The sequence below is a fragment of the Vipera ursinii genome (genome assembly GCF_947247035.1).
Source record: "Vipera ursinii genome assembly, chromosome: 6".
NCBI lineage: Eukaryota > Metazoa > Chordata > Lepidosauria > Squamata > Viperidae > Vipera > Vipera ursinii.
Genome location: NC_139515.1, coordinates 74,571,602 through 74,584,416, shown reverse-complemented (window position 1 = coordinate 74,584,416; position 12,815 = coordinate 74,571,602). Strand labels below are relative to the sequence as shown.

At 40.4% G+C, this 12,815-nt stretch overlaps 1 protein-coding gene across 1 annotated transcript in view; it reads left to right on the top strand.

Moving 5' to 3' along the window:
- Positions 1–759: 759 nt before the first annotated feature.
- Positions 760–12,815, top strand: part of SLC6A12 (solute carrier family 6 member 12) — a gene marked incomplete at its 5' end in the record, with an annotated part of 50,970 nt that continues 38,914 nt past the window's right edge. The window contains 3 exons of the mRNA XM_083365387.1: positions 760–967; positions 7,642–7,776; positions 11,458–11,598. Coding sequence (XP_083221513.1) covers positions 760–967; positions 7,642–7,776; positions 11,458–11,598 — 484 coding nt within the window. The remainder of the gene's footprint in view (positions 968–7,641; positions 7,777–11,457; positions 11,599–12,815) is intronic.

The following is a 12,815-nucleotide window of genomic DNA, read 5'->3' as shown; positions in this document are numbered from 1 at the left end:
TATTGTGGAGATTTAAGAATCTGACTCATACTAAGCTTTACCAAATGGATTCCATTTTGCCTCTACTGTTATACCCTTCTATGTGAAGATTTTGCATCAGTTAAAAAAATCAACTTTGGACATGTTTTAGATATTAGATTTTGGCTCATTCTGAGAGCTTACTTATCTTTTTCTGGTTCTGGGCCAATTGATTTGAAAGAAGGCCCTTTATTTTGCAGCACTAGAGCTTTGTACATGCCGTAGCTTCAGAATCATTTTCAAAGACAATTTCTACTCTCAGGTTCTCTAGCTAGAAAGCCATGCTGGCTGGGGGATTATGGGAACTGAACTGCAATATAAGACCAAGCCAAAGAAAGTTGCACGACCAAATAAGCAGATGCTTTAAGCAATTGCTTTTTGGCTGATGTATAAAGGCAGTTGTCTAATTTGTTAGTGTTATATTTTTATTCTCAGAAAGAGGAGTTTGTGGGATTTTTTCTTAATCAAGAATTAAAGGATCCACTTGGGGGTTAATGAAATAAATTGAAGGCCCGGAGACCAGAATTTTGATGGAAGGAAAGGGAGGTATCATTTGCTAGTCTACTGCATGCAGCACAGTGCTTTGTACCATCCCTGTTCACTTCCATGGCTTTTCTTTTTGGTCGCTTTCAGCACTCCAGGAGCCCTGCTCACGATGCTGAACAAGCATCATACGATGCCAACATCTTGTCTCAAGTTGTGAACTTCCTTTCTCTCGTTCTTTCCTAAACTTCCAGGGCCATGGGGAACAAAAAGTCTTGGGATGTGGAGCTCAATGGGGATGTAATTGTGCCAGAGACTAAGGCAAAACCAAGGAAGGAGGAGGAGGAGCTGGAAGAAAGAGGCCAGTGGACCAACAAATTAGAGTATGTGCTTTCTGTGGCTGGAGAGATCATCGGTCTGGGAAACGTTTGGCGATTTCCTTATCTCTGCTACAAGAATGGAGGTGGTAAGTATCCAATATTCATAATTGTTCAGTGTCATGTAATTGCTTGTGACCATTGCTTATTATGCAACAGCTTTGAAACAAATGTGAAGTTGCAAATTAGCAAATCATGTGCAATATAGAGATTAAAAAATAAAACTGGCTATAAACATTTACAATGTAAAATGAACAACTCATAATAAAACCATTGGGTGATGGACCAACCTGTGAATCATCTCATCATCATATTTGGCGGGACAGATTGTTTGAACATTGTGCTGGCAATGCAAAATGCTATGAGCCACACATTTGTCCCTATCAGTCGGAAAATCACAAATCTGTACAGCCTTCCATATGTTACACTTTCTGTTTTAAAATTGTGCCAGAATCCTTGGTCTAGGGAAGACGTAGAATGGACGTGGAATGAGAATGGATAATGACCATGTCTGTCTAATGGTCATAAATATTCCTATTTATATTTATGACTATTAGAAGCAGCTGTTGTCTGAGGTTTTACATACAGTATCTACTGTGCTTGGCAAGAGTCTATATGAACAGCACTGGTGTAGCATTTAAGACATGAAAAGAAATTTCACTGAGTAAGGGTGAACTTACCCCTAGCTCACCTCTCCCAGTCCAATCTAACTTGTGGAAGAATCTGGAGGTGGAAGTGCTAGGTATGGTTTTTGATCTTTTGGAGGAGCAATAGGATATATAAGTCTGACAAACTTATATAGCCTTTGTGGCTGTTATGGCACATTGTCACAATACAAGGACTTCCCTTTATATATATATAGATCTGCCTTGGTGGAGCAGTGGGCTAATGCCTCCTTAAGTAACACCAGCTGCCTGCAATTAGTGCAGGTTCGCATCCCACCAGGCTCAAGGTTGACTCAGCCTTCCATCCTTCCGAGGTAGGTAAAATGAGGACCCAGATTGTTGGGGGCAATTAAGCTGACTTTGTAATAATGCCGCTTGGGGGTGTGTGAAAGCCCTAATAAGCAGGCATATACATAGAATGAAGGCTACTGCTAAGCTTGTAAGCCGCCCTGAGTCTTTGGAGAAGGGTGGGATATAAATGGAATTAAAATAAAAATAAAATAAAATAAAATAAAATATATATGTATCTCACTTCATAGTGCATAAAGAAAAGGGGTGGGGCTTGCATTACAATATTGTGATGCTTCATCTTTTGATCCTCTAAATTTCACTGCAGGTACAAAAGTGAATGAATATGATAAATGAGCATACTGCCCCCAAAGAATTAAGTTAAAATATAGATATTCATGGGGAGAACCTGCAGAGAGTGGTGGAGGCATCAGGATCTTTAATAGCACAACAGATCTTGTTTAATAGGGATTCATCAGATTTCTATATAGGTAATCCCTGAGTTATGAGCGTTCACTTAGCACTTATTCGAAGTTATGTGATAAGCACCCTTTAGTGCAGACATGTCAAACTTGTGACATCATGTGATGTCGCGCAACATATTGGAGCTTTTTTGTCATTGCCGGCAATGGGGTGGGTATGGCTTCCCGATGATGTGTCTGGCCCGTGGGCTGGCAGTTTGACACCCCTGCTCTAGTGTTTATGAGCAACACTCCATTTGCAGCCAGATGGAGCTTCCAGCCTTCCCAAGGTCTCTGTCCTGCTAAAAAGTGTTTGAGCACCTATGGAGCACTTTCAAATGCTCCGTTTCACTCTGTTTCAAAGCGCTTCATAGGCACTCAAACCATTTTTACCCAGACGGAGACCTTGGGGAAGCTGGAAGTTGAGTCTGGCTGGAAATGGGTCATTTTGAAATGGATTGTTTCATAGATCCCCATTTGCAGCCAGATGGGGCTTCCAGTCTCCCCAAGGTCTCCGTCTGGCTGAAAAGTGTTTGAGCACCTATGGAGCACTTTGAAACGCTCTGTCTTCGCTCCTTTTCAAAGTGCTCCATAGGCGCTCAAACAGCGGTGGTGGAAAGGAGTTAGGGGTGGGTGGGAGCAGGAGACAGGCATCCCCAAAACTTTCCGCCCCGAAAATCAAAGTTTCTGGGGTCCTTGATCTCGCAAGAATTCAGGCACCCATTTTCTGCAAAAGAGGATGGGTGCCTGAACTTGTGCGATATTACAGCACCCAGGAGTTTTCATCGACTCTCCTCTCCCTCAAAGCAGCAGAAACAACGGAAGGGAGGATTTTTGCAAGGTGAGTCTGGCATGGCAGGGAGGGAGGGGGAAGCAGGAGGTATCTTGGGGGAGTGTTCCTTCACTAGGCCCCACATGGCCTTCCCCATCCTGAGATATACCTCCTGTGCACTTAAAAACCACGCATTCGCCCACACATTCAATTAGCAAATACGTGGGTGAAAGCAGGAAGTGATCTCATTCAAGGTACAAGATTTATGCCCACGAATTCTCGAGTTACAAATGGAATGGGCAGGCTCCATTACATTTGCAACTCAAGGACTACCTGTAGCTACATTTCCCCTGTAGACCCAGTATAGATAGTTGACTCAATAATTGGGCAGGAAATCACTGTTCCCCAATGACAACATATTGTGCTTGAGAAACTGAGAAGAGAAGCATTTGACAGAGTTCTGATGACAAAAGGCTAACTAAATATTGCACACTTGATGTGCTTGAAACTGACATTTTAGAGTGACCCACATTTATATAACATATAGCTGATGATGCGTTACTCCATGTATCTCATTGGATTCAGTATGGATGCAAAATAAGGTAGCTCTATTTTTGGCCTCAAGTTCCAGTTAACTGGATTTAAACTGGTGCTGAGAAAATAGTTGAGGATGCCAGAGGTCTAATGTTTTTAACATGGCTGGCATTCAGGCCAGAGGGAAATGCTCCTTGCTGAGGCCTTCTAGTAGTTAATTGTCCAACGTGGGAATGCATCACAGTCAGAGTTATTGTTGCTGGGACTAGACAAATAACTATAGAAAACTGATTCTGTTTTTTCTAGAAAACAGAATGTGACTATTGCAAACAGATGCGTTATTGCAACAGTCCAGAAAACATGGGTCAGTGTGGAGAACAAAGCATGTGTGTCCTTTTTTTCACTGTTTTTCAAAGTGGTGGGGTTTATAATCTTACGGGTTGGCCACAAAGAGAATTCATTTGAGCAAATTAGGATAGCTTGCAAAATGCAAGGTCCAAGGGAGAAGATTCTTGCATTCCAAAACTCCAAGTTCCATAAATACCCCCAAACTCTTGGAAAAGTCTGAGGATTCAAAATTCCTATTCATTTAAAGGCCCAAATCTTTGAGTCTCAGTTTATTTAGTAAATTAAGCACTATTGTGGTGTTGCACATTCCCTCCCTCTCTTTTATGAATTTACCATGTCCACACATTCTTAGAGTTTATCTTAGTTCAGAACAGAAACTGGACGTATTCTGCTTCCTTGCTAATTCAGTTCTGATAGTCATGTAGCCCTGATACTTAATCAGAACTTTAAACCTTTTATTTTCCAGGTTTTCCACATCACTTGAGTGATTTAATAGTAGTGAAAAGTACCAAATTAAAGTGTGAAAGAAGGCACATTTTTATCTTTATATCTAACCTATTTGGATTTGTACATAGTCTATGGAGAGTTTAGAATCATGAAACATCCTGAAAATAAACTTGCCGATTTTGATTAACAGTTCTCTGCCTTGGCCAAAAACACAGGGTCAAGTTGTGAAATATCTTTAAAAAAAAGAGCACCACTTTAATGGTGCTGCTTTTATATTTCAATAAAGAATGGGAAATTCTTGAATCAATGAATGACTACTAAAAAGCCATTGCTGATGAGCCATCTTTGGCTTATATGATCCTACTTTCAATCAATTTTTATAGACTTGGGTAGCAATTTGCACAGAGGCTGTACTGATAAGATAACAAATGAAAAGAGTAAGTTTGGCATAGACGAAAAAGGTTGTTTCAGCATTCTCAAGTCCAAAGATCCATTGAGTTAATTTGTATTCTATGTACCTTGCTTGGTACAAGTAGTCCTCGATTTATGACAGTAAAGATAGTGACTGTTCAAAGTTACAACGGCACTGAAAAGGTGACTTATGACAGTTTTCACACTTAACAACCATTGCAGCATCCCCATGGTCTGGTGATCAAAATTCGGACATTTAGTAATTGACTCATATTTATGACGGTTGCAATGTCCTGGGGTCATGTGATCCTCTTATGCGACCTTCTGGCAAGCAGAGTCAATGGGGAAGCCAGATTCCTTTAATAACCGTGTTACTAACTTAACAACTGCAGTGATACACTTAACAACTGTGGCAAGAAAGGTTGGGAAATGGGGCAAAACTCACTTAATAAATTTTTCGCTTAGTAACAGAAATTTTGGGCTCAATTGTGATCGTAAGTCAAGGATTACCTGTCTTGCACATTTATATTATCTCCCTTCACTATGATCTTGAAATTTAAAAAGTCCTCATGTAGTCTTTTACCAGAAGGAAGTTGCTTCACTTATTTGGGGTGACGTTTTCTATACCACGTCCAGTTCAATTATGTTCTTCTGAAGTGTGACACAATGTGCTGTATGTGAGAACACAAAACACTGATTTGATTTAGGCAGCCATACTTATGCTTAGGCCTGAACTGGTGGGAAGTTTACCCTTCAGTATTAATGAAGGAAAAGGTGGCCCCATGAGGAAGATCAACAAATGAACTTTTTCAGCCCCTGCTCTAAGGAACATCCTCCTCTCAGAGATTAGAATGGCCACCAGCCCTGATCGCCTTCCATAAAGCTTTAAAGTCCCAGCTAAGCTCCTGCCTGGGGCGCTACCAGTGGTGGGATTCAGCCAGTTTGCACCGGTTTGGTAGAACCAGTAGCTAAATTTTGATGAGTTCAGAGAACTGGCTGAACCCATGCTGCCTCTGGAAGTCCGTTCTAGGCCTCAGAGGCCTGGAGGAGGTCTTTCAGGCCTAGAACAGCCCGCTGGAAGTGTGTTGGTGTCACTTCTGGAAGTCCGTTCTAGCTCTCGGAGGCCTGAAGGAGGCCTCCCAGGCCTAGAACAGACCACAGGAAGTGCATGGATGTCACTTCCAGAAGTCCATTCTAGGCCTCGGAGGCCCAGGCCTGCATCCACATAGAGAACAAGACACTGGGTGCTACATGTGGCAAGGGCCCTACCTCCTCTCGCTTTGTGTATACAGGCAGTCCTCAACTTACAACAGTTCATTTAGTGACCGTTCAAAGTTACAATGGCCCTGAAAAAAGTGACTTATGACCGCCTTTCACATTTATGACCTTTGCAGCATCCCCATGATCACGTGATCAAAACTCAGATGCTTGGTAACTGGTTCATGCTGATGACCATTGTCCTGCCCCAGAGACGTATGATCCCCTTTTACAACTTTCTGACAAGCAAAGTCAATGGGGAAGCCAGTTTCACTTAACAGCCATGTTAGTAACTTATCAACTGCAGTGATACACTTAACAACTGTGCCAAGAAAGGTCAAAAACTGGGGCAAAATTCACTTAACAAATGTCTCACTTAACAACAGAAATTTTGGGCTCCATTGCAGTCGTACGTTGAGGACTATCTGTATTCAGATTATATGTCTTAAAGGGGCTTTTTTGGGTTTTAAAAGTTTTAATTTTTATTGTTTTGAAATGTTTTAAAGATTTTAATTGCAATATATGTTTCTGAACTGTGAGCTGCTCAGAATTGTTTGCTGAGATGGGCAGCTAGAGAAAATAAAATAAAATAAAATAAAATAAAATAAAATAAAATACATAATCATCTCAAAGAATCTCCAATCATCTCAAAGAATCTGCCAGGATATTAATGAGGCCGATTTCCACTTTTGTTTAGTTTGTGGTTTATAACTAAATAAAACATGCATCACAAAGACATGGTTAAGACTCATCTGGCCTGATTCCCAGGGAATCACAGTTGGCTACAATGCTTGCAGCTTTGGAATTTCCCGTATCTTTGGAATTTCCCCTATCAGGAGAACTCTTAATATTAGGACCACCGTTTCTGAGCTGCTAAAATCCAGATGCCACTGAACAGTAGCAAAGAAATTCAGAAAGCTCTAGCTTTTTGCAGACCAGATATATTAGTCATACATGATAGCAATTCAATGTTTTCTTGAGTCTATAACACAGCCTTTCTCAGCTGGTGGGATTACCATCTGCATAACCCCAAGCATTTAACTTTTCTTACTTTTTCTAGGTTCTCACCATTATCTTCTTTCTCAAGTGTCTATGGGGAAGAAAGTCCAGTTGCCTCCTGAAAAAGCATCTTTCTCAAGTGGTTTTCATTAAGATCTGATTTAGTGATACAATATTTAGTGATGCAATTAAAAAAAAGGATTTGGAAAGAATCTTGCAGAATATTTCCTCATTGTGTAATTCTGAGGAAATGTAGTGTGCTTCAAAGAAAGTGCAAAGACTACATTTGTAGTCCACACGTCTATGGGGATTCTCAATCATCCAGCTCATGGTTGACCCAAAGGTGTTTTTCAAGAGGCAATTGCCTTTTGAAACTTGCCTTTTGAAAAGCACCTTTGGGACATTTGTAGTCAACCTGCTCTTAAGTACCTTTTGGGAAAGAAATTCACAGTGCTGCAAAACGTTAGTGGAAAATATGCATAATTACCCTAATGTGAGATGTTATTTTTTCTTCTCCTTGAAAGCACATTTAACAATCAAATTTATTCCAACAACATTTCCTCCCTTTCTGTTGCCAACAGGGGCCTTCTTAATTCCATATGCCATCTTTCTCTTTATCTGTGGAATTCCGCTTTTCCTCTTGGAGACAGCCTTGGGACAATATACCAGTCAAGGAGGAATCACTGCCTGGAGAAAGATCTGCCCTATCTTTGAAGGTACGTTGGTGGTACATCAGAAATCCTGGTAACTTTCCATAAAGTACTTGATTTACCTTTTGATCTAATTCCCTCTGAGCTTCCCAGCTGCAGGGCATGGCTGAGGGCCAAATGCTGACAGGGCACCTGTTTCATCCTACCCTCAAAGATAAAAGTGTGAGTCATCCTGAGATTCTCCGTTGGAGGTAGAATTAGTGTTGCGTAACCAAAGAGAGAGCTAAAGAAATGACCAGATTTGGCGGGACTGAGAAAAGGTACACCATAGAGTTGGAACCTGTCCAGGATGCTGTATAAAGCAAAGGGCAGATACTTGGAAATGGAGTCTGGAATCAAAACAAAAAGATATGCCAGGAGTTACTTTTAAATGTGTCCAGTGATGGGATTTAGATGAAAGTAGCAGCAAAGTAAATTATAGACTGGGACAGATTTGTGAAGGCATCTCTTTCAAGAAGCAGCTAGATATTGAAGACTTTCTGAGTAGAGGTTAATCCTCTGTTGTGAGACTTAGATTTTAGTTTTGTTAATTATGTACTCAGTTCTTATCCTTCTGGCCAGCCAGCGAACTAGAATCTGCCCCCTGCCCAGTACAGAAGACTCTTGGCTCCGTTCAAATCATGGACTAGCTTAACACATTTTAGCATAGTGGGTTGCACCACCCTAGAGTATATACCGTATTTCCCCAAGAATAAGACCTAACTGGAAAATAAGCCCTAGCATGATTTTTCTGGATGCTTGTAATATAAGCTCTACCCCCAAAATAAGCCCCAGTTAAGATCATCAGCCAGGCAGACGCTTTTAGTACATTCATTGCAACACATGATGGACGTATTGAATTATAACTCGGGATTCAACCCGCCAAACTGCCGACCTTCTGATCAACAAGCTCAGCGTCCTAACCCACTGAGCCACCGCGTCCCTTAAAATAATATTAATATATAATTAAATATAAATAAATAATATTATTGATATTATTTATTTGAATAAATGTAGATTGTTGTACATGAAAAAAATAAGACATCACCTGAAAATAAGCCCTAATGCGTCTTTTGGAGCAAAAATTAATATAAGACCCAGTCTTATTTTGGGGGAAATACGGTACTTAGTTTGCAAATCGATGTCTCAGTCAGCCTCAGTCAATTGTTTTGGTGGGTTGTTCAAAAGCACCCAATCTGCATAATTTCAATCTGCAGATGGGAAATGTCAATTTTAATCATTTTTCATGAGCCTAAGTTTCATGCATGGGGCTTTGCAGATGTGTTGGACCACAGTTTCCAACAGTGAAACAGACAAATGGCTATCCAGTCTCTTCTTAAAAACTTCCAGAAGCTGTGAATGCTCTAACACTGGAAGTTTTTAAGAAGAGACAAGACAGCCATTTTTCTGAAATGGTATAGAGTTTCCTGCCTGAGCAGGGGGTTGGATTAGATGACCTCCAAGATCCCTTCCAACTTTATTATTATTACTATTATAGCTTGGAAGATGGGCTGAGGAAAATAGGAATAACATTGAATGTACTAGAGCAGAGGTCTCCAAACCTGGCAACTTTAAAACTTGTGGACTTCAACTCCCAGAATTCCCCAGCCACAAGTTGTTTGTCTTCAGCTCTAATACAGGAGGATATTTTGAACCATGTTATAAACAGGGGTTTGGAGATCAAGGGCCATTGTAGTTTTACTCTTGTGTACAGAGAAGTGGAAGAGAGATGGATTGCATAGTTAGAGATGTCTATTCATTTTGGATGTTGTTGTAGTAACTGATGATACATCACACATCATATAGCCAGCCATTTGTACTGCTAGGACACACAGATGTGTACCAGGCTCCTCCCCCACTCTGTCCCCCAGCTTACTCTTCCTGGACCAGGTAGAGCTTCTCAGCTGTTCCTTTTCCATTCCCCTCTTTAACTACTCACCCAGTTCAGCATTCCTTAAGTCAGGGGTCTTCAAACCTGGCCCTTTTATGACTTGTGGACTTCAACTCCCAGAATTCCTCAGCCAGTGTGCATGCTGGCTGAGGAATTCTGGGAGTTGAAGTCCACAAGTCATAAAAGGGCCAAGTTTGAAGACCCCTGACTTAAGTCTTCTGCTGTTTTCCAGATGTGATGAGGGATTACAACCAGTGCTGAATGTGATTCAAAGGCCAATCCCAATCGGCTTCTGGATATGGAATGGGAGGGTGCTCATTGGGTCTATCTCAAGCAGCAAAATGAGACTGGTTGGCAGAAATACAAAAGTGATAATCCTCAGTAGAATTTGTCCATTGAGTGCAACTGTAAGGAAGTCAGAATATGAACAAATTTTATAAATTGTACACTAGCTTATATACTTTGCTCTACAAACAACTTTATAAGAGAAATCTGAAAAGCAAGTTTTTTGAAATAGCAATAGCACTTAGACTTATATACTGCTTCACAGTGCTACAGCCCTCTCTAAGCAGTTTACAGAGTCAGCATATTTTCCCCAACAATCTGGGTTATCATTTTACCAACCACGGAAGGATGGAGGGCTGAGTCAACCTTGAGCCAGTGAGAATTGAACTGCTGGCAGCTGGCAGTCAGAAGAAGTAGCCTGCAATACTGCATTTTAACCACTGTGCCACCACTGCATATTAGTAGGGTTTTTTTAAAAAAAAAACACTTTTATTTATATGATGCAGATTGGTGCAAACAAAGCACACATTATGACAGTTATCCCCCCAAAATTAAACTGCCAAACTGAAAAAGGTATTTCTGACTATGGTCATTGAAAAACATCCTGATCGAAATATTGCTGCATCGTTGCAGATTTTTTTTTTAACCAAGCTGGGTCAGCTTAAACATTTGAAATGGTGTCAAAAGAGGAACCAATAAGGTAGCTTATAAATTAGGGTGGGGCAAAGAATAAGTGTGCAAGGTCCCTAACCCCTGTAACCTAAAGTTCGGACCTAAAGTTAAGGTGAGTTAATACAATGAAACAGTGTAGTTTACATTGCGTAGACCCAATCTATTTTTCTCCAGAGTGTTTCATTTTGTCTCATTTATATTGTTAGCATCCAGAAACATCAGCAAAGAAGAGCTAAATCCTCCCACAGGCTTTCTATTGTTTATATTCCAAAGGAGCTATGTTTGAGCTATGATGCATGACCAATTTAAAGGCCAAAATGCATGTGATGACAAATACATATTTCATTAACAATGCTCAATCTAAAAATTTTGTTTGAGATGTAGATCAAGAACACTGAACCATTTTTAAAAATAAAAATGGTTCTTTCTGTGCTGAGTTTTGCCTCCAAAAATTCATAACAAACAGGCTGTAAAAAACAATATTGGATTTTCTCTTCTTCTTCCTCCTTCTCCTTCATGTCCTATTCCTGACCTTGGAAGGGGAGGTTGGAAGAATCTTATTGTCTCTTGGATGTTGTCCAAGGACTATAGATTTTAGCTAGCATATTATTGAAAATCTAACTAGTATTGCTAATAGTTGGTTCATTGTGACATTTGAACACAGAAAAGTGGTGATTGAACAAACCACACTTTGATTATCCATGGCTTGAGGTTTTATGTAAACACAGCTTCTGTACAGTTCTATCATGAAGAATGACCAGGAGTCCATCTACGCTGTAATCAACACTCATTGAATCAAAACCAGTTGCCCGGTTCCCATTTCCTGATTTAACTCTTACCTGTCTTTTCTCTTCTTTCAGGAATTGGATATGCTTCACAAGTGATTGAATCTTACCTGAATATTTATTACATTGTCATTCTGGCTTGGGCCCTATTTTACCTCTTTAACTCCTTCTCAGCTGTCTTGCCCTGGTCTAATTGCAATAATTACTGGAACTCAGGTAGGTGCATGAACACCCATGCCTGCAACTGGCTGCAGCAAATAATAACAACAGTAATAACAGTAAATCCATTATTGGCTTTGAGTGACAAGACAGCATGTACTCATAATACGTGCACCAGTGCCTTTAGGTCAATGATTCTTAACCTTGGCAGCTTTAAGATGTATGGACTTCAACACACAGAATTCTCCAGGTAGCAAGGCTGGGAAATTCTAGGAGCTGAAGTCTCCATATGTCAAAAGTTGTCAAGTTTTGTAATAAGTCTGTAATATTTTTAATGTTTAATCTATGCTAATAGAACCTTACCAGATTAAATGCATATCCACCCTCTTTGTGTCTGAGACATTTATTCACATTACATTCTTACCCTGGACTGAGACCTCTTTTATCTGACCAGATGCATCATAGCGAAACCACACCCACCACATTGCCGGCAATGGGAAAGTTGCGATACATCACGACATGTCACGTGACGTTGTGAGTTTGACACCCCTGCTTTAGCTAGTATCCCAAACTTCTAAGTCCTCCATTGGTGGCCCCACTAGAAATTAGGTTGAGTCCTAGCAAATACAGAAATTTACAGGATGGTATGCAACATTATGTATTCCCCCATGTTTCTGTTGTGTCCCCTAGGCAGTAATAAACCCGACACAGTGTTTATCAGGTGCAGCTTCCTCACAGTGTAGTACATCGACAACCAAACCTCCTTTTTGGTTACTCCTGTCCTTGCTGCTGGCTTACTCTCCTAAGTTCCTTAAAGGCAGAAGGTACATTTCTCTCCCTCATAACATTGCATGATTCAGCTTTTACATAACACAATGTTTTGTCCAAATTGGCAGATGTCTTGTTTGGACTGGCCATCTTTCAGCTTCAAGTTCTCACTGATTTTGTTCAACTTTACCTCCTGTGAAGCTTTTTCTGATTTGGCCAGTCAACCTGGGGCTCATACAGCACCATCAAAGGTTGCCGGTGCACTGTCTCCTTTCTGCTTCATTAAATAATAAGGATTAGTTAAATAATAAATGAGGAGATGTGTGTCAAAAGTCAAGATAGTAGCCATGATCGTGCAACTGGAGGCCTGTTCCTTTTTTCTCTGTGGACATCCCTATCTCATAGCAAAGTGGGAAGCACACCAAATGGTTTGTAAATATGAAGACCATTTCTTTTAAAACATTTACAAAGGGATATAAATCTACTACTGTATCGCTTTTATCTCT